The following is a 19,091-nucleotide window of genomic DNA, read 5'->3' on the forward strand; positions in this document are numbered from 1 at the left end:
AAGCCCCTATCTCTCCCCCTGCCATGCTGAGTGCTGCACAGGCCAGTGAGCTGACATGGACCGTGATGCATTTGGTCATTTGCTGCATGCCCACAGCAGTAACCCAAGCTACTAGCAGGCAAGAGAGTCCTATTTTTCTAGCGTAGATGTGCATGTTAACTGAGCCCTAGCTCTTGAGTGTTAAATCTGAAGAGTCAGCAACCAGCAAAATGTGTAACCAGTAGCAGGAAGAGCAGGAAAAAAATATTCTCTGGAGGCAGCCCTAATGGAGCTGCTCCACATTATGTGCATAGGAGTGCATTACTTACATGTGAGATGCCAGTCTGGTGAGAGACTGTCTCCCACTTCCCCCAACACCCAGGAGAAGAGCATTGCCTGGAGCCTGCCGCAGGATCCGGATGATTCGGCAGATGTGCTGTATTGCGTCCATGAAAAGCACAAGCTTCAGCTCTGGGATGTTGATTTGATTGTACTCCTCCAGGTAGTCTTCAATCACAACCTTCAGCTGTGGGCAGAAACAGTAAATTGAGGCTACCAGATAAAAGCAATTGTGAGGGGGTCAGTAGTTGTCTGTAACCACAGACCAGACCTCTGTGAGAGCAGAGCCTAGTGCTCAGCAGGGTCTGGGAGCAGCTGCCTCTCTCAGTTGCTTCCTAGGAGCTGCTTGTGAGGAGGTGGTGGCTCTCTTTGCTCCACGCTCCTATAGGAACTGCCATTGGACTGGGCTGAATTTAGCTAGTGGTGGCAGCAGCTGCTGAATGGTGACCTTAAACTAATTCAGGCAAGTGACTGAAGTCTGCCGTTCCCAGTGGCACTGTTTGCCTGGAGAAAGAGCAAGGCATAGTTCAAAATAAAATAGAGTATGGCTGCCTGACCCATGCTGTTCCTGGGTCTCCCTCTGGGAGAGCTTCCTCGCTCTATGGCTGACCACTGCATGCTGCTGCATCCTGTGGTTAGGATCCTGGCTTTCAAGGGCAGGTGCTGGAAGAAAAGCCCACTGGCTGTAGATCAGAAGTGCACTCCTCTCCTGGTCCAGCTATTACACAGAATAGCTGCAGCAGCAGTCTCTCCTGCCCTTTCCAGGGCTCTCTTCAACAGCACCCTAAGGCCAGAGCAGGAGTTGAAGCATGAAGACATCTGGGATTTGGTCCTACCCTCTCAGCAATCTCACTGTGACCCTGGGCAAGCAACATCAGCTGGGATTCATACAGTGCTGAGATTCCTGCCTAGATACCAAAGTCCTGCGCACATCAGTGGACTGTGCGGCAGCTTGGCAAGTCTGGCTGTCTCAGCTGTGCTCACCTCAGTGGGGGACAGGCCTATCTACTCTGCAAAAGAGATTGGAAAGCTCAGTTAATTACCAGTCCTTGCCACACAGCTATCACAAGAGGAGAGACAACAGGATAATCATCTGTTTCTGATAATGAGTGCAAAACACACTGCTCATTGCCTTTGCTTAATTATCACTACCGGAGTACCTGCAGTATCTTCTCCAACAGAGAATCTTGCAGTAACATTAATTACTTGTAAAGGTCAATTGTGAAGCCTTTAATGGCAAAAGTAGTATTGTTTGGGGATAACGTGCCCGTTTCTTTCCAGCAAATTTCACTTTTCAGTCCCAAGTGCAGCTCATTTGGGAGATTTGGCATAGCAGGCTGCCCCCAGGATGGCAATGCAGAGACAGCTTGTTCCACTTCAACTTCCCATTGCACCAAAAGCAACCACTATCCATAGCTGGAGTAGGAGCTCACAGGAGAGCCCTTGGAGGGTTTGTGATTCCAGACACCTTCAACTCAAGCAGCCCTGTGGTTACTATTAACTGTTTTCTTTTGTTTGCAGAAGACTTGGAAGATGTGAACATAGTTCATACCATCATGATTCCCAGGACCCTTTACCTTTTCCTGGCTGTCGATTGCTTTGTACAGTTTGATATTGGCACCTGGCTCCATGAAGTCCCCAAACAGAACAGGCTGGGATGGGACGACCTCCTCAAAAGTGGTGCCTAACTCCTCCATCATACTCTTCATCAGGTTGTCAAACCAGGTCCGGTCCTCTGTGCTGACCAAGCGATCACAGAAGACCCGGCAGCTCTCATGGTACCACAGTCTCAGCAGCTGCAGTTTGTTCTGGTAGGAAATCCCAGTAAAACACCCCCATCAGAGAAGCAGAGAAGTATCAAGAGCCTCACTCTCAGGAAAACTGTTTCCTTGCCCAGCATGTGGCCAGCGCCACTCCTGCTAGAAGGCAGCTGGAGTGGAGAAAGAACTGGGCGGAGGAAGCTGCATTCCCTTCTCTCAAAAACAACTCTTGTCAAAACAGCTGCTTTGCAGAGAGCTCATTACAGCTTCAGCTAATCCCCCCCTTTATTTGTCCATATGTCAGACTTTGAGAGATTTAAATTTCATGTTGTTTGTCCTTATCTTTCCCCCAGTTTGACTTATTTTTTACTGTTTTCAGAAGTTGTGTTTTTTTGAAAGATCCTTTTATTCAGGTGTAGCACAGAACCAGGGTCCCAAGTATTTCCTGTGGTAAGTCAATCTTCACTGGCTAGGCTGGAGCCAGAGCAAGGTCCTCAGCAGAGCCAGAGGGGCAGAAGCCTCCATTGCTACAAGGTGGTAACAGGACAGCACTTCTGCCCCTGTGTGGTCCCTTGTCTGGTCCCCTATGGCTCCATCCAGCCCTGAATGGCCAGGCTGTGTCAAACTGGCTGTTCCCCTGACAGCTTCTCACCAGCTTCCACACCAAGGAAGGGCTGGCGTAGCGGGGGGGGCCTGTTTACTACTGGTACTAGGCAATATAGCCAAAGGGAAGGTCACCACATTCACTGAACAGTACCAAAATGGCCTGTTTGCAGGCCTGTCAATGAGGCCTGAACTGGAACACTTCTGGTCTTCCCCAGGGAGGCACGGCTGTGCGGGTGGGAAGACTCACCTCAATGTTGCTAGGCTCAGCCATGAGCATGCCCTGGAACACCTTGGAGAGGTCTCTCAAGTTGAAGGTGTAATGTGACTTTGCTGGTGTGGGCAGCAGCTGGGATTGGATGGTCAAATACATGCAGATAGTGGCATCGACCAAGGGCTCGTTCAAGTCTTTGACTGCAAGTGCTCCTGCTGCAGAGACAGAGGAAGGTGGAGAGGATGCCGAGGTGGTGACTTTGGGATGAGAAGGTCTTAGCAGTGCAGACAGGTGGTGCTGAGTGGCAAAAGTGTTGCTAGGACTTGGCCAGGAACACACTTTTCTTCTGCTTTCTTATGCGGAGACTGTGTAGGGACCTGACCAAGCACCTGCTCACCCAGTGGACAGTTTGCCAATGAGTTCCCCACACAAAATGAATCAGATCTGGGGAAAGAAGAATGCATTCACAACAATTCTGCCATGTTAAGAGTCCAGGCACCCCAGGGAGAGAGGAGATGCTGCCAGGCAAGTAATTGGTGCCTACCTGAAATACTCCACATAGGTTTTTCTTCTCCCTCCTTGTACTCCCTCAGTGGAGTCTCAGCTACTTTTAAGGTAGAAGGTGTGAGTGCCCTCTTAGCTAAACCACCCTGCCATTCATTGAACTCGGCAAATGCAAAGCCACTGAGGAATAATTTCTTATGCAGTAGTCTGGCAAGATTTAAACACAGCTGCCAGTTTTAGAGCATTAAATATTTTTTCCTTTCTCCCAATAAAGCTCATTACAAACACTTCTGGGGAAGTAGAGCCCTGTGACACCCTAGCATTTTGCACTTTTTTTGCATTATTTCCAAAATTCTTTAAATTCTTTTTAAAATCACAGCTAGATGCTTCAGTGTGCCCCTGAGCTCATACTCACGTACTGATGCTTGTGAATGTTGCAAGCACTCTGAAAGCTCTGGTGTGCTTCTCTCATAGCCCACTATTCTCCCTTCTTCCTACTGGCAGATTTGCAGATGAGGGCACATTTGCAAAGATGATCCTAAATTCCCACCCTGTCAATATAGGAGGACTCATTTCACTCCAAATGAACCCTTTTTTCTGGCTGGCTGTAGCACCATGCTTAGATCCTCCCTGCTCAGCTGTCCACAGGCTGCAGCAGATGGAGAGTAACAGAAGGCTCTGCTTCCACAGAAGGCTGTTGTCTGGGCAAGTGTCTATCTGCTGAAAGCACAGGTAAGCTATACCATGCTGTGCCCATCAGCTTGTTCTGTTCACAGTCTTTCTTATATCTTTCTGCTCTTACTTACGCACTGGATCTCTGTAACTTCTTTCTCGTAGGAGTCCAGCTAAGAAAAAGACAGAAAACCTGAGTTACCGCTTTACTTGCTGAGGTGAAAGATATCTGCATCTTTTATCACAAACAAAATCCTCTTTGAAAGGCCCAGGCTATGGGATACCTTAAGAAACCACAAGAGCCAAAGTTGAAGTTTGCTGATTTGCATCAGCAGAGTTTGGCCCTAAAACTAAACAGTTTGAGCTCTCTGTTTGCTAAGATGCAAACACTTTCCCAAAAGCATCTTCAAGGAACTAATGCAAGTTCCAGCTTCCAACACTTCGATCAGATCATCAATATTACTTCCTCCCCTTTCTACCTCCATTATCCCCGAGCTGACTGGCAACATAAGGAGAAGGTAGCAGTTGTCTGCAGAACTTACCCATCCAGCTTCCAAGGATGGTGGAGAAAATAGTCTTCTTGCTGCTGTCCTCCATCTCCATGAAGGAGAGGTAGTTGAAATGGCGGGTGAGCCGTGGAGTGACAGCATTCCTTCCCCCTCCCGGAGGTCCCATGGCACAAACAAAATTAATATCTACCAGCTTCCTAAAAGTACCTTGAAGAGTGCAAAATAAGGAATTAATGTTAAGTTGTAGATAAAAAAAAAAAATCTCCACAGCAAGTATGCATGTCTATCTACAGGCCAACTTTTGCCAAGAGTACTGGGCAGAGGATCTGGGTCATACCAATCTGTTTCCTGTCGTACCAGCCCCGGTGGTCCATCCACTGCCGCAGCAGCTCGATGGGTGGCTGAGCACCATGTTCCTCCAGCATAGGCATGTTCAAGTCATCAATAAAAAATATGAAGTACCGCCCAACTGGAGGCCCGAATATACCCTTCCGCCTGTAAGGACAGAAGCCGTGTAAGGACACGGGACAACTCCTAATGCAAAGGTACTCCTAACTTGATCCAAAAGCATTTTTTTCTCCAGAGGCTTCCTAGGTCAGCAGTTTCAGCTATCCTTACACTTAAGACTCCATATACCCCTTCCTATGGGCATTTGCACAGAAAAGATCCAGAGTAATGATTGAGGCACTGGCTTCTTTCCAAACACAAGTGAAATTTTGTCTACTTATGTAGAGTGTCAATGAATAAATGCGTTCAAATAAAAGCTTGAGCCCATGAATCAAAGCAGTGGCTGATCAGGGAGGAAAAAGGGAAGCTGCTAACCATGGGGAGTGAGATTGGGGGTTAGCAGCCATGTTTTCAGCCCTCATCAGTTTCTATAAAGACCCCACACCAGTGTTTGCAAACACCTGTGCTGTGAAATCTAGTATTTCTGGAATAACTAGAATTGGAGCAACTTTTACAGACCCTCACTAATCCTCCTCACTTTCTTGCCATTGTATCAAGTAATTATTGGCTCTCATGATCCCAGCTCAGATTTGCTGTGTGTCCTATTTTTTATCCACAGCTGTATGTGCCTGGGGCCCCTTCAGGTCTTGGGATCAAACTAAATGGCCAAGCTGATAGAAACACTGAGCTCAGGGATACTGCCTTTGCAGACACAGAAAGGAAACTTGCCTTTTATCCAGTTTGCTGTCAATGAGATCCTGGGTTTGGTTGGCAGAGGTGCGTGCTGAAAACATCAGGAAGTGGGTGATGTATCTGAGAGGCAAGCTCTTCAAAAGCTTGTCTGTAATTGTGAGAGTCTTCCCTGTGCCAGTGGGACCGATGCAGAGAACCTAGAAGTACAACAGCAATGCAGCATAACTGTAGGCAGACAGTCTGTGTCTCCCAGCTCTCTGACATTTGCTGGAGGAAATGCAGGTGACTGCTCACTTAGGCATTCAAAGGCTGGGAGAGGACAGAAGGCTTGCTTCAGCAGTAAGGACAGCTGTTCAAGGTAACAGGTCTCCTTGCATGGAAGGAATCTAACCAAAGTAGTATGAAATGGAACCAGAGGAAACACGTGAAAAGGGATGGTGTTTGGCTATCCTTGCAGTGGGAAGGGGATCTAGCAATCGCTGCATTCTGATTGAAAAACTGAGAGTTGATATTCCTTTCTGGCACTGGCATGGTGCCTGGGGACTGAATGGAGAATGCTTGTTGCTTAGGCACAACTTTTGAGCAGGGAAATACAAATCCATAAGAGTGGGAAATAATCTAGAAGTATCTGGTAGCTGTTAAGTTCCGATTGCACTGGGAGAGGAAAAGGTGCCCCTGTGGAAGAGAACAAGGTTGAATCAAAAAAAATCAAAGACAAGGCTGGGCACGTACTGGCTTATGGTTGGTGAGCAACAGCTCCAGCAGATGGGCCATTCGTACTGTGTTCATCGTGGGCACAATAATGTCACAGAAGTTGGTATCAGGAACCATGGTGAACTTTGCTGTAGGGTCCAGCCACTTCTCCCAGCACACCTGAAAAGTATGGGTGTGTTTAGAGGGTGCAGTTGCATCTAACCCCTACAGGAATAGGAAAACAGTATTTCTGCTGCGTTTTCCCCATTGTAGCTCAGATTCTGACGAGGGATTCAGGTTTCCAGCCCCACTGTCTAGTCTTGCCACCTATACCCTCCTGTATGGCAACGCTTGTGAGTGCCTGACTCATTTCCTTTGGGAATGAGGTAGCCCAAGAGTTAGATATCATTGCCCCAGCAGCCACATACTGGCCCTCCGTTCTGAAAACTGGGATCAAAGAGGGATGGAGCACTTCTGATATTTGCAAGAATGGGAATTCTGTCCTAAGCTGACCTACCCTGCAAGCGCCCCCATAGCAGAGGGCCAAAGAGGGCTTAGCTGGGATCCTAGCTTCATGTTTGATGCCATTGCCTGTGTTGCACTCAGAGGCACATGGAGATTTTGTACTTGTTCAAGACATGGAGGACTTGTGCTAGAATCAAGTCCCAGGCTAACCTCCCAGAGGCCACTATACAAGTGAGGTAGAGGTTTTGTCAGGGATGTGCTGGAGAACACTGAGAAAATGTGCATTCCTGTAGGGCTCCTTTGCTCTGTAAGAAGGGGAAGCATTTTTCCTGGTTTTTTTCTTTTTCCTTTCAGCCCAGGGGCTGCTGATTGTCAGTCAGATGGGCCTTGCATGCCCTACTGCTCTGCTGTCTCCTGTGAAAAAGATGGCATATTTGTCTGCTTTACTCCTCCTCCAGACTCTGCTGCACACAGCTCTTCTGCTGTTGTGCGCTGCTTTCTAACACAGACCGACCTTTCCATCTGAGCTTCTCCCTGTCCTTCTGCAGCAGCCACACTTGTAGAGCCCTCTCACTTTCCTGAGCACTGGCAGAGGCAACCAGGTCTGAATTGACCAGCCCCCCTAGATTTGAAAGATCTGTTTCACAATCCTGAGGGCAAGAAACTGCCTGCTTCCTTTAATGAAAAGCTTGATTTCACTTTAAACATTCCCAGCTGGTTCCTATAGGCCATTCTTATTTGCCCTTGATACTACCAAATCCTGCAGGACTATGTTGCTTCCTGGTCCCTCCACCCAGATTTCCCATCTTGAAGTTTGAAATTTTTTACCTCCCTAACCACGTCCTCATCCAGATCATCTTCAGCACTGCTAAGCCCAGCATCATACAGTTTATAGTCATAAACCAGTCCTTCTTCTGGGAAAAGTAACTGGATCTGTAGGAATAAAGCTGTGGTAAACCTGGCTGCCACTCAGATGAATTCACACGAGGATCTGCACTAGTGCAAGGAAGACTTTAGTAATGGGATGCTGACCAGACCAGGGAAATTAGGTCTGTCTTCCAGGTCCAGGGGTCCCTTGAAGTTTGAAGCAGATCTGCAATATCAGATCCCAAGAGGAAGGCCATCCAAAGCCTCCAGGCATTCAAGAAGCTCTGACCCCCATTCCTCACTACCAGTTCCTCTATAATGACAGAGGATCTGCTTTACCTTTACTCACCTTTTCCTTTGCCATCTTCTCCCTCAGCCACGAGCTGAAGGCCGTGCGGCCTTGGGAATCTCCAGTTGCACCCACACTCCAGATCAAGGCAAATATAAACCAGGGTTCAATCAGCTCTCTGATACGAGCTGACTTCTCCTGGGGAATCATCCTAATTCCCTGAGAACCAGAGAAGAGCAGAAGTAAAATTCTCAGCCATTGTTAAGGTACACAAAACCCAGTCTCCTCTTAATGTGCTTGTAATGCTATTCAGCTTCTATGTAGCTTTTTCTAGCCAGTTTTTTAATGTATTCTGTGGATTAAAACTTGCTGTTTCATTGGCGTACTTGAAAGACTCCCCACACTGAACTAGTACCACTCCACAGGAGCCTGGAAAAGAATTTAGTCTTTGGTTTTTAATTTGAAAGTTGTCCAGCCTTCTCAACACTAATTCTCAAAGGACCTGCAATCTGAAGTGCATTGCTGCTTGGCTCTGATCTCTGCTTTCCACTATTCTCCAATTCTCTCTGCTATAAATAAAAGTGAACCTCTTCCCTGAGCCTGGTTGTACTTATCTTTTACTTTTTCAGTGGGCAAAGCGTAATCCTTCCAGGTTTACCTGTGCTTTGCAGGATGCTGTATTACCTTCTGCCATGTAGATGAGCTACAGCATGATGTTTCTGCACCAACACCTTGTTCTCTAGTGACTAACCCTCTGCCCTTAGGAGTTAAAGGCACACACAAGTGATAGAGGTAGCAAAATCCTACCTCAACAGGAATGAAAGGCTGAAATAAACATTCCAAGAGCATGAGGAGGCTCCTTGTGAGGTTACTGTCTGTTGAGGCAATTATCTCCTTCACAAACCTCCGGACAAAGCTGATGGCCTCCTGCAAGGAGAGGCAGAAACAGCTCAGTGTCACCATTCAACACGTTTGACTTTGCTTTTACCTTCTAGGGTTCTGGTTTCTCCTTGCCTCCCTGCAGGCTCTACTGAGAATACTGCCATTTCCCACAGTGTCCTGAGTACCACTGTTTCGATTAGGGAGAAGTAAGTCAAACCCATTGGTTTAGTCTTAACCACAAGAAACCTCTAGGCCTGCCCTTCGGTTCTTTGCAACAGTGACATGCATCCTCTGCCATCACTGCTGTTAAATGTTTGTTCTCTTCAGAGCTCTCCTTTGGAGCTCTGGGTTATTCATTAAAATAGTGGCTTAGGAGGAAAGTAGAAATAACAAGACTTGTTCTTACAACTTTCTCCCTGGAGTAGCTCCACTGTAAGCAATGGAGCTGCATCAGGAACGATTTTGTCCAGCAGATAATTTTAAAAAGAAATAAAACAAATTATAATGACCAATAAGACTGTCACATCTGTAGGGATCAGTGAGTAACCTCTATTAAACCCAGGAAATTCACAGAGTGGTTTGTATACTGGTAGTTTGAAGTGTTCCCACAATGGCATTTAAATCCAGGCCTTGGCAAGTCTGGGCTAGTTTATATCTGAGCTGACAAGCTCCAAGCCATGGAAGGACTGGAACAGCATGGTAACTCACTTTGAGGAATCTCCTGAAGAGAGATGATAGCTGCTGTGAGAAGGGCTGCATGATACCTGGGATTTTTTTCAGCCAGCACTCGATGAAGGGCTCCAGCCCCAAGATGCTGGGCTCCAAGTAAACCATGCCACAGCGGGAGACTGTGGCAGGGGAAGCAACAGCCAGATCTTGGACTTCAAACATCATGGTCATGCTCTGGAAATTGCAAAAGGAGAGAAAGCAAGGATCTTTCAGCATAATTTGGTGAAGCTGAAATCTTTCCCTTTGTTGCATGAGCCCTCTTTTTGTTGAGTTTGTGCAGCTCAGCAGAGGTCTGGCCAGCACAGGGCTGCTACTGAGACATCAATTTCCATACAAGTCCATCACAGACATCAAGTGGAATGTAAAAGGCAAGTCTGCTCCAAGAGGGAGAAAGGACAACAGGCAGCAAAAGCAGGAGGGATGAGTTACCTCTGTCAGCTTGATGATTTCCCCTGAGCTGAGACACAGCTTCTTATTGTCATCTAGCACCGTGTTCATGTTCTCAATCCACAAAGCATCAACTGGCCCATCAAACATGTACCACTTCTTGCCGGTGTTGGTGGCCGCAGCTCCCCGCCGGATGAGTGAGGAAAGGATCCCATCTGTCCTGAAAGGTGGGAGGAAGGCAGGGCTTGGCCCATTCTGGTTTTGCTGAAACCAATGGCAAAGCTTCCAGCATATAAGGCAACAGAGCCAGAATCTTACCCTGCTTCATGTGTCTAAGGATACCTGTGCCTCATTTATTGATGAGCTGCATAAAGGTCTGTCTTATTCTTTCTTCTACTGAGACATACATCTCAGTTTGAGTGGCACCATGAGACAATTTCTTTGGGCATTAGGATTTACACTTTATGTCATCTAACTATAAAATGCATCTCTGTCCTCACTGAAAAGCAAAGAGGTCTTGCTAGCATCCAGTTCAGGTCATAGGCAGGTTATTTGCTCTCTGGAGGTGCCTCTTTTTCCCCGCGTGTAAAGGGAGACTCAGGACAGCTACTCTGCTAATTCAGATGCTCCAGTTGGGTAACTATAGGTTAGGAGGCTGAATCCAGGCTAAAGAGCATGATTCTACCTTCTTTATAACTGAAGTTCCCCATCCTCGGCTGCCTGTGAAGCCAGGTGGTGCTGGAGCTGGTGAACAGCAGAGCAGACACACAAGGAATGCTTGCTGTTGACTGCAAGAACTTAATCTATACAGGAAACCTGGAGTGAAATTTCCATTCAGGCCCTGGACTCCACTCCCATTATTAAATAATTATTTATTTTTATAGTGCTAATGAATTTCACGGTATTGTTACTGAGATCAAGGGAAAACAGTCTGTTCTAAAGCTCAGCTGATTAAAACAGATGGATTTGTCTGTAAATACATTTTACATGGCTGCTGTATTTTTCTTTTTGTCATGGTGACATGCCTGTGTGCTGCCCTTGGGTAGAGTCACATCATAAACAAACTGTCGAGCTTAACCGGAATATCCTATAAAATGTCCTTCAGTAAAGGTGCATCGGAGCTCAGGTTGGGAAGCTCTGGGTCTCAGCATTGGTAACATTTGCTTGCAATTTTCCTAGAGGCAGTTAGTTTCATATTTATTTAGTTTCACTGGTTTTACAGAACACAGTCTTTAGCTTTGCCCCTAAGCAAGTGGTGGATGACAGGGCCAAAGGGAGATTCAAAGGGTATGCTTCTCATACCTTAGCTTCTGGATAAAGTGAGCTGCAAAGTCAACCTCAGGTCACATATGGAAACATAAGCAATAGGACCTGGCTGTCAAGAGGGCAAATGGGCCATTGGTTCTCACTTCCAAACCATGTAAGCAAACGGGAGCCCTGGTAACAGGAATGAAATGCCCCTTTATGCCTCAGAGTCATCCCTCATCATTCAAGGCCACCAATGTATTTACACAGAACAATGCACTTTTCTTCAGAAGCAAAGCAAGTGTTTTTAAGCTGCTGTATCTTAGAGCAGGGGCATGTGCGCCAAAGCAATTGAATTATTCCTTGTTATGCAGTCAATGCTGCCAGCTGAGCTGCAGTAACTGTCTGGGCATGTGCTGGCAGCAGGGCCAAGCACACAATAAAAGATGTCAGCTTAAATCGCCGTGACTGGCTATTGTAGCTTGGTGAGGATAAGGACTTGATCGCTTCTGGTTTTATGCCACTACCCTAAATAGTTCTCAGCTTTGAAGAGAAGATGCTCAAGACCAGAAGAAAAACATTTCCCATCTAGAAGGAAGGAAAGCAGGTTTTGTACTTTACCACTCATGCGTTAGCAAGTTGAACTCTCCATAAAGCTGGCCTATTGTGATGGATTTGGGATTCAGTACAAAGTAGCTGACTGCTTCGTAATTCCCACCACTGGCTGCAGGCTGACCTTTCAGTGACGTCATTGCAGCTGCCAGGACTTCATAACTCTGCAGAAGCAGGAGGGCAAGAGAGTTAACTGCCATGGCTCCATAACAACAAAGCCACTTGCTCTCACAGCAACTGCATTCAAAACGCAGGGAGAGAGGAGATGTAGTGAAGGATAATATCATAGTAAGGAGATGCCTGGCTGTATTCACAGAAATAAAACATTCCAGATGCCGGGGGAGGAAGTTAGATCTCCCATGCAAGAGGCCTGAAGCATCTTGATATGCCAAAGTATGTCTCAGCCTTAGAAATCTGCAGCAGAGCTAATAAACTTCAGTCTAATCTCCCAACTCGAAAGACTGAGCTACTAATATACTTCCCCATGGTTATAAATCAATACTAAAAGGCAGCATCTTGGTCCCCTGACTTCTATCTGACAGAAGCTGGAAATGCTGGAGTCTGACTCTTCTGTGAAGCTTAACCCTTTGCATCACGAGGTAGGCGATGGTTTGCTGGGGCCAGCGCAGTGCATCAACCATACCTTTGTCTTCCCAGAGCCTGTTGGCCCCACTAGCATAAGGCCATGACGAACCACAGTGGTTTCATAGAGCTGGATGCACTTAGTCACAAAACCTGTAGAGGAAGATGATGCGGAGTGGGTCTAGGACCAGCTGTTTCCTTCCTAGGGCAGAGCACTGGACTAAAAGCCCAGGCCCAGACGGAGCTTGTAGAGAGCCTTTCCCCTCACCATCAACGTCCTTCAGATTCTCTTTGATGCAAGATTTGCGAATGGCTTCTTCCAGGATGCCATAATCAACAGACTCTTCTCTGATCTTGGGAAACAAATCTGAGACAATACCATTGAAGAGCTTCAGGTCATCCTGCAGGAATTTGGGTACATTGGCATCCCTGATAGCCCGCAGGCAGATTAGCTCCTGCAAAGATTTAAGAACTCAGAACTTCAAAGATCTTGTCTCTCTTATGCGGCCACAGAAAAGACCACATAAGTCTATGGCAGTGTGAAGTAGAAGCACATTTACCTCATTCATAGTAGGATTCTCTCTTTTGAGGTTGCCAGCTGTTGAGATGACAGTCTTCACAGACCTCATCCCAAAGTCATAATGGTCCTGGAAAAGGCATAGAGGAAACAATGTCATGAGATACAGGAGCACCACCTAAAAAAGAATGACTCTATGCATGCACTCAGTTTGCAGGTAAGAAAAATGAGTTATGCCTTCAGAACAACTGGTCCTTCATCCAAGTCTGCTCTCAGGAGCCTTTAAGCAGCTAACTAGTCCTCAGCTGTACAGACTATGGATGAGGAAGCCGAGAATAACTGGATGATGAAAAATCCTAGATGGAAGGAGAAGTAGGGAGGGCTGCGTGTCTCAACTGTCCTGCCATTGTAATCCTAACTAGGACTGAAGGTGAATGCAAGTCCAGCCACAGGAGGAAAAATGAGAATTACAAAGGAGGGAGGTAGAGGAAAAATGGCTATTGTGACCTTTTCGTGATACGCCATCACAAGGCACCAAGAGAACCATCAAGGTACTTTGTGCCTAGGCTGAGAAAGCCTCACATTGAAAAAACATTCATGGACATTAAGGCATCTACCTGGGTGCTGAGCTGCTCTGACAATAGTTTGAATGTTGCAGTGATCTTCTTTGCAAGGACTTTGGCTTCATTAAACCCAAAGGAGTAGAGAGAGATCTCAGCAATCATGGAGTAATCTGGGACCATCATAGCCACAGGACGAAAGAGAGCCTGAAACACACAGTTCCAACACAAGACCAAAACACTGTTGTTTCTTGCTTTTTCCAGCAAACTGAAAAGGCTGAGTATCTATCCCAGACTGTTTAGGGGACACAACATGAGTGAGCCTGGCACCTGTCAGGGTAGCATCCCTGCAGACTGCCATCTGAGGAGTGCCGTTTGCTTACAGATGTGATTCAAATCTTAAAATCATCTTAGAAACTTTCCAAAAGCATCACATCCTAATCTTTGTCATGGACACACTGGTGGCCTGGGTAGCATCCAGCACCTGTATCACCCCTCTTCTTTCTGTCTATGCAGTCTTCCCTTCTTACCTTCAGGTTATCGGGCAGTTCAGTACGCCCAGCATACCCTGGGTTCATTGTGATGAAGACTGCACAGGATGGGACCAGTGGGATCTCTGTGCCTTCAAACATGAAGTGATCCACCTAGAAAATTAAAAATACGATCATCGTCAAAGAACAGAGCCTGACCTGCAAATTAAATAATGTAGCAAAATCTTCTAAGAGGAAAACAATGACTTCCAGTAGTTAAATTATCAAGTATGGATACACACAGCTGCCCACAACTGTAGTGACTCAATCTGGTCCCACTGCAGGAATCCAGTATTACCAGCAACATTTTCCTCTGTTTAAGAAACTGGGCTCACAGAAGATTTACTGATAGGATACAATCTTTTTTTTTTTTTTTTGGCTCTTGAACAGACTTTTATCCCGCCAGCTGTAAACAAACATCTTTCCATTTATTCTGCAGTAGAGTTTGGACCTGAATTAATTCATGGCAGGGAGGGCAAAGAGAAATCTAAATCCTTTTTAAAGCTGTGTAGGTAGTAATTTCAGATGAGGGATAAAGTAATGCAGAAGAATTCACGGAGAGCAAGTTTCTAATTCCAAGCCACAGTCAAGGAGATTCAGGTCTTAACCCCTCTGAGTCTCCAGAGAGCAAAGCAGAAGCTGGCTGCTAGACTGGCTGACAGCTGAGTCTCCATGTACAGCCAACAATTCACTTTATGTTGCAACCCTGTGCGTGCACGAGTATGCATTTTTCTGCACATATTGCGTTTTGTGAATCCACCAAAGCTTGCATAACACATTTAGACAAATGTGGTGCTGAGCAACTCATGGCAGAACACTGGCTGCCTTTATCACAGCTCCAATGTGTATCAGCTCAGTGGATCTGTATCGGAGCATCTCGCACACCAAAGCTTGCTGGCACTGTAGCTCAAGCTGAGACGTACTTCAGCCTGTGAGAGCGTGGGCAACTGTGGTAGCACAGACAAAGGTGAAGTTAAAAAACCCATCCAGGATGCTGCCTGTGTAATGGCCTGATATGATTTGCCACAGCTGGAGCATTGCTCATGCCTCTCCAAGCTCAAGTATGTCTGTCTGAGCTGCTCCTGAGCAGTGAAGCTGGTCCTCTGTGAAGATGCATGCAAAGACAGGGACTTGCCTAGACTAGCTCAAGTGGAGATTTTTTGTCTGCCTTTGCATTGACATGTTCATTACGTACCCTCTGCTGCTGTGCTTTCTGAATGGTTGTGATCTGCTGGGCCACCACAGACAACACCTCAATATCAATGCGGTTGAACTCATCAAAGCAAGCCCATGCGCCAGAGCTGGGCAAGGAAGGAAAAGTTAGGTGAGTCAGGAATATCACACAGGAGCAAATCTGCAGCCAAAAGTCCAGCTAGATCTAGAAATTGTAAATCCACATATTGGGGAGGCAGCACAGAGACAAGAAGTGAAACTAAAAGGCCCCTAACGTCCCACATTAGGTAGTGACACAGCCACAGTGTACTGGTACAGTGGAAGGAGCTGTAGCCCTTTACCCTGACTATGCATCCCAGGCCATGTGATGAGTTAGAAGGTGCATGGTCCCTGCAAGACCAAGTCGATGTCTGATCCTACAGCCTGGAACAAATTCTGTGTGTTACAGATTTGGGCTTGAAAGAGGTGTCAGGTTGAATTCCTGCTTTGTACTTCAGCAGACACAATTTAGACATCTCTTAAGTCCATTTTTCAGAGCTTGGAAGACTATGTATAAAGCTGAAAGCATGTATATGAGGAAGGTGATCTTCCCACAAGGCATGATTTAAGAAGGAAGTTAAATTACTTACAAAGAAAACATCTGAGAAAAGAGTATCAGCTTTTGTTGGAGTAACTAATTCAGATTCACCAGTGTGCAATAGACTAATTGGACCAGCTCTGTTTGAAATGTAGAGAAGAGAGAAGCTTCTCTGAGAGGATCCCTCAGGGCTTAGAGCAGTCTCTCTTGGCTGCTCAATTTTGGATACACTCAGCAGATTCTCTCCTCCTTAAGATTAAGCAGCTTGTGGGCTGAATCTCAGTCCAACGTGTACGATATTAAAACAAAGGCCAGAGCTGGAAACATTTGCACAGGTGTCTAATAGTGGATTGGTGCAAAGCATTTTAATTTTGCCTTAAATGAACAGGATCTCTTTTTATCTTTCTTTTTTTTTTTTAAATTGGCTCAATTGTCCCTCTCTTCTGGCAGAAATTTTGTAACTTTGCTCATTTTGGAACAGAGTACCCCCTTACTACAGCTTTGCTTGTTCTTCTGGGCTGCTATGAAAAATACCCACAAATTCCCAGTGGCCAGCATCCCTGTATCCTACCTGCTCCTTGATAATGACACGCAGAATTTCATTGTACCTGGCTAGTCCCTTGAAAAACTTTCCCATTGCCATAAAGTCAAGCTGGTCAGAGCAGTTGAACACCACAGTTTGGATTGCTAGTGCTTTCCCCAGGTCTTTTGTTGTTTCTGTTTTGCCTGTTCCTGCTGGTCCTGCAGGTGCTCCTCCAAATTTCAGGTGCAGAGCTCCCGTAAGTGTCAGATAACACCTACAATGAAGAAGAGACCAGATGATGAAAAGCATTTCTACTACTGATTTCAGTAAGGCAGACATATGAGCTATCTGGCTGGAGACAGGTAGGAATCCATACTTTATTATTCTGCAGAACTGCTTAGATATACAGCACTCTGCAAAGGAGTTAGCTATGTGGCCTTGATTAGTATTCATGGAGCCCTGCATGGATAAATCCTTCTCCCACTGGCTACAAATTCACTCTCCAGAAAAAGGAGAGTTACAAAAGGGTAAAACTATCATTGCTGTTGCATATTCTAGAGTACTAGATGCCCCTATCTACTGGTTTCTAGAAAAGCTCCTTAGCTATCAAGTGGGCATTTTATATGAGTCAGAACACTGCATTAAGAATGAGGAGAGCGAAAGCAATCAGTCTGAGCACTGATCGCTAGGAATACTGTAGAACCAATGCCAGGGTGTTCCTATGCCCTCATCTCAGGTAGTCCTTTACTCTTCAAACAGTTTCTGTTTACATACATTAAGCAGTAAGACCAGCATGGTCAGATACTTGGTTTAATCCTCAACGAGGCTTGTTCATCCAGGAAAAAAATAAAATACACTTATTACACAAAAAACAATCTCCTTACCTGTCAGTGAGGGGCGTGATAACCAGACGGCCACTGTTCCCCAGATATTCATAGCCATAGCTAAATTCAGCATTGACAGCTCTGATGTACAGGTCCCCCCTCATCCAGTAGTATCTAATGATGAGTGAACACTACATCAGAAAGATAAACACTGGCTGGCAGACAATACAGCAGCTCATAAGACTGCAGCCTGCAGGTTTGGAGACCTGCATGTCATGGGATTTCCCTCTCAATAGAAGAAAGGGTAAGGTAACACAACAGGGCAGACAGGAGTTCTCACAGAACCTGAAATTAGGTGTTATATCAAGCACCAGACTCCTCCTTGGGCAGGAGCATGCACTTTCACAGTGAGGCTGTAAAACACCATGATATGGTTTAGTCTATACTGCTGAACTGGATGCCATCAAAACTAGGTCTGTCTCAGATGCCTTAGAACTGGCATCCTTAGCAGACTTCAGTCCCACTCCTCAATAGGGATGTTAGAGGCGACTCGGGAATACTGCTTACAGACTATGCAAACTCTTGCTTTCCTTTGTCACGGACATGGTTGATAGTAAGGAGAATGAAGACTGGCCAGGGAGCCCAGGTGAGGTTCAGCAGCTATGGTCTCTACCTGAGCTGGGAGATCCACTCGAAATCATTCACGCTTGTCACATTCTCCTCAATCAGCTTTGCTGCAATGTCCTTGGCATGGACCTCAATCACAATAAGAGCTGACAACACTGCTCGCTGCATCTTAGACAATTTTCCACGAACCAAGGCAACCAAATTGCCCAGCTGGGTAAGGAAAAGAAAGTACTCTGAAGCAATCCATAGCCCAAAGACTCAGGCTGTAGTAACACAATGCAATCAAACTTATGGCATGCTAAGTCAAGATCATAGCCTGTGTCCAGGCAACTTTTGCCCCTTCCTGTCAGAGATACAAATGACTGCTCAGAAAGCAAATACTCAGAGCTGACTTTTGCCTGCACCATTACCATGTTCAGGTGAAAAGAAAGAGGTAGAGCCACCATGAGTTCCAGAGCCGAGGACACCGTATCTCCCAGGTATTAGGTGTGATTAGATGCACGAAACATATGAAGGATGCAGTTTTACTTTGATTTCTACTGTCCATCACTCCAGTTCTCCCCCACCTTTGACTTATTGGGTGACCCTGGAGAAGTTTTCTTTCACCTTCTTTCTGTCTTCGGGTAATGATCATATCATCAGTCCTGTACATTATCTGAGGTTTATGATGACAAATATCCTAATGGTTAAGATTATAAGAATCTGTTTTTTTCACCTGTTTTTGAGCTGTGCCATGCAGAACTGCATCTCTCTTTCTCCTACAGAGTTGTCCTGGCTGTATTTATAAGTTATCTAAGGTGTGATGATTGAAAAGTCTCCATGTGGGAAAAGTCTCACCCTTATGTTCATTTCCATACCTGAGTAGTCAGCTGTGGGAAAAGCCTGCTGGACAAATCTCCAACTTCCAGAGCTTCAGACACTTCCTTTGTCCAGAAAATCTGGCAGCCAGCAATGACCACTTGGCCAGGCCATTGCAAGACCCATGTAGTAAGTGGAATCTTAAAAAGAAAAAAAAAAAAAAAAAAGAAAAAAGTGGTAAGACAATGGTTGTGTTTTTTATTTCTATGTCTCCCTGCTCTGAGATGCATGATTAACAAATAAGAACTGAGTTCTTGTTTAAGAAGCTTTTCTTTTTTTTCCTCCAGTTGGTGTGAAGAAATCTTCTTCACGTACAGGCTCTCTGAACACTGGGTACAGCAGGTACCTTCTCTTCACTATGCCATCTGCAGGTTAGTAACCAGTTACAAGCAACCAGCAGCAGGTGAAGAGCAGGAATCTGTGAGACCCAA

At 45.9% G+C, this 19,091-nt stretch overlaps 1 protein-coding gene across 1 annotated transcript in view; it reads right to left on the reverse strand.

Moving 5' to 3' along the window:
- DNAH1 (dynein axonemal heavy chain 1) overlaps positions 1–19,091 on the reverse strand; it is a 71,264-nt gene that overhangs the window by 23,180 nt on the left and 28,993 nt on the right. Inside the window, 24 exon segments of the mRNA XM_082004484.1 lie at positions 309–505; positions 1,896–2,126; positions 2,932–3,110; positions 4,206–4,244; positions 4,614–4,787; positions 4,918–5,075; positions 5,757–5,917; positions 6,453–6,593; positions 7,707–7,811; positions 8,095–8,253; positions 8,842–8,961; positions 9,625–9,819; positions 10,075–10,252; positions 11,899–12,053; positions 12,533–12,624; positions 12,740–12,926; positions 13,032–13,118; positions 13,606–13,755; positions 14,079–14,192; positions 15,274–15,379; positions 16,437–16,625; positions 17,236–17,349; positions 17,849–18,012; positions 18,660–18,800. Coding sequence (XP_081860610.1) covers positions 309–505; positions 1,896–2,126; positions 2,932–3,110; positions 4,206–4,244; positions 4,614–4,787; positions 4,918–5,075; positions 5,757–5,917; positions 6,453–6,593; positions 7,707–7,811; positions 8,095–8,253; positions 8,842–8,961; positions 9,625–9,819; positions 10,075–10,252; positions 11,899–12,053; positions 12,533–12,624; positions 12,740–12,926; positions 13,032–13,118; positions 13,606–13,755; positions 14,079–14,192; positions 15,274–15,379; positions 16,437–16,625; positions 17,236–17,349; positions 17,849–18,012; positions 18,660–18,800 — 3,536 coding nt within the window.

The sequence above is a fragment of the Phaethon aethereus genome (assembly GCF_964289735.1).
Source record: "Phaethon aethereus genome assembly, chromosome: 11".
Taxonomy (NCBI): domain Eukaryota; kingdom Metazoa; phylum Chordata; class Aves; order Phaethontiformes; family Phaethontidae; genus Phaethon; species Phaethon aethereus.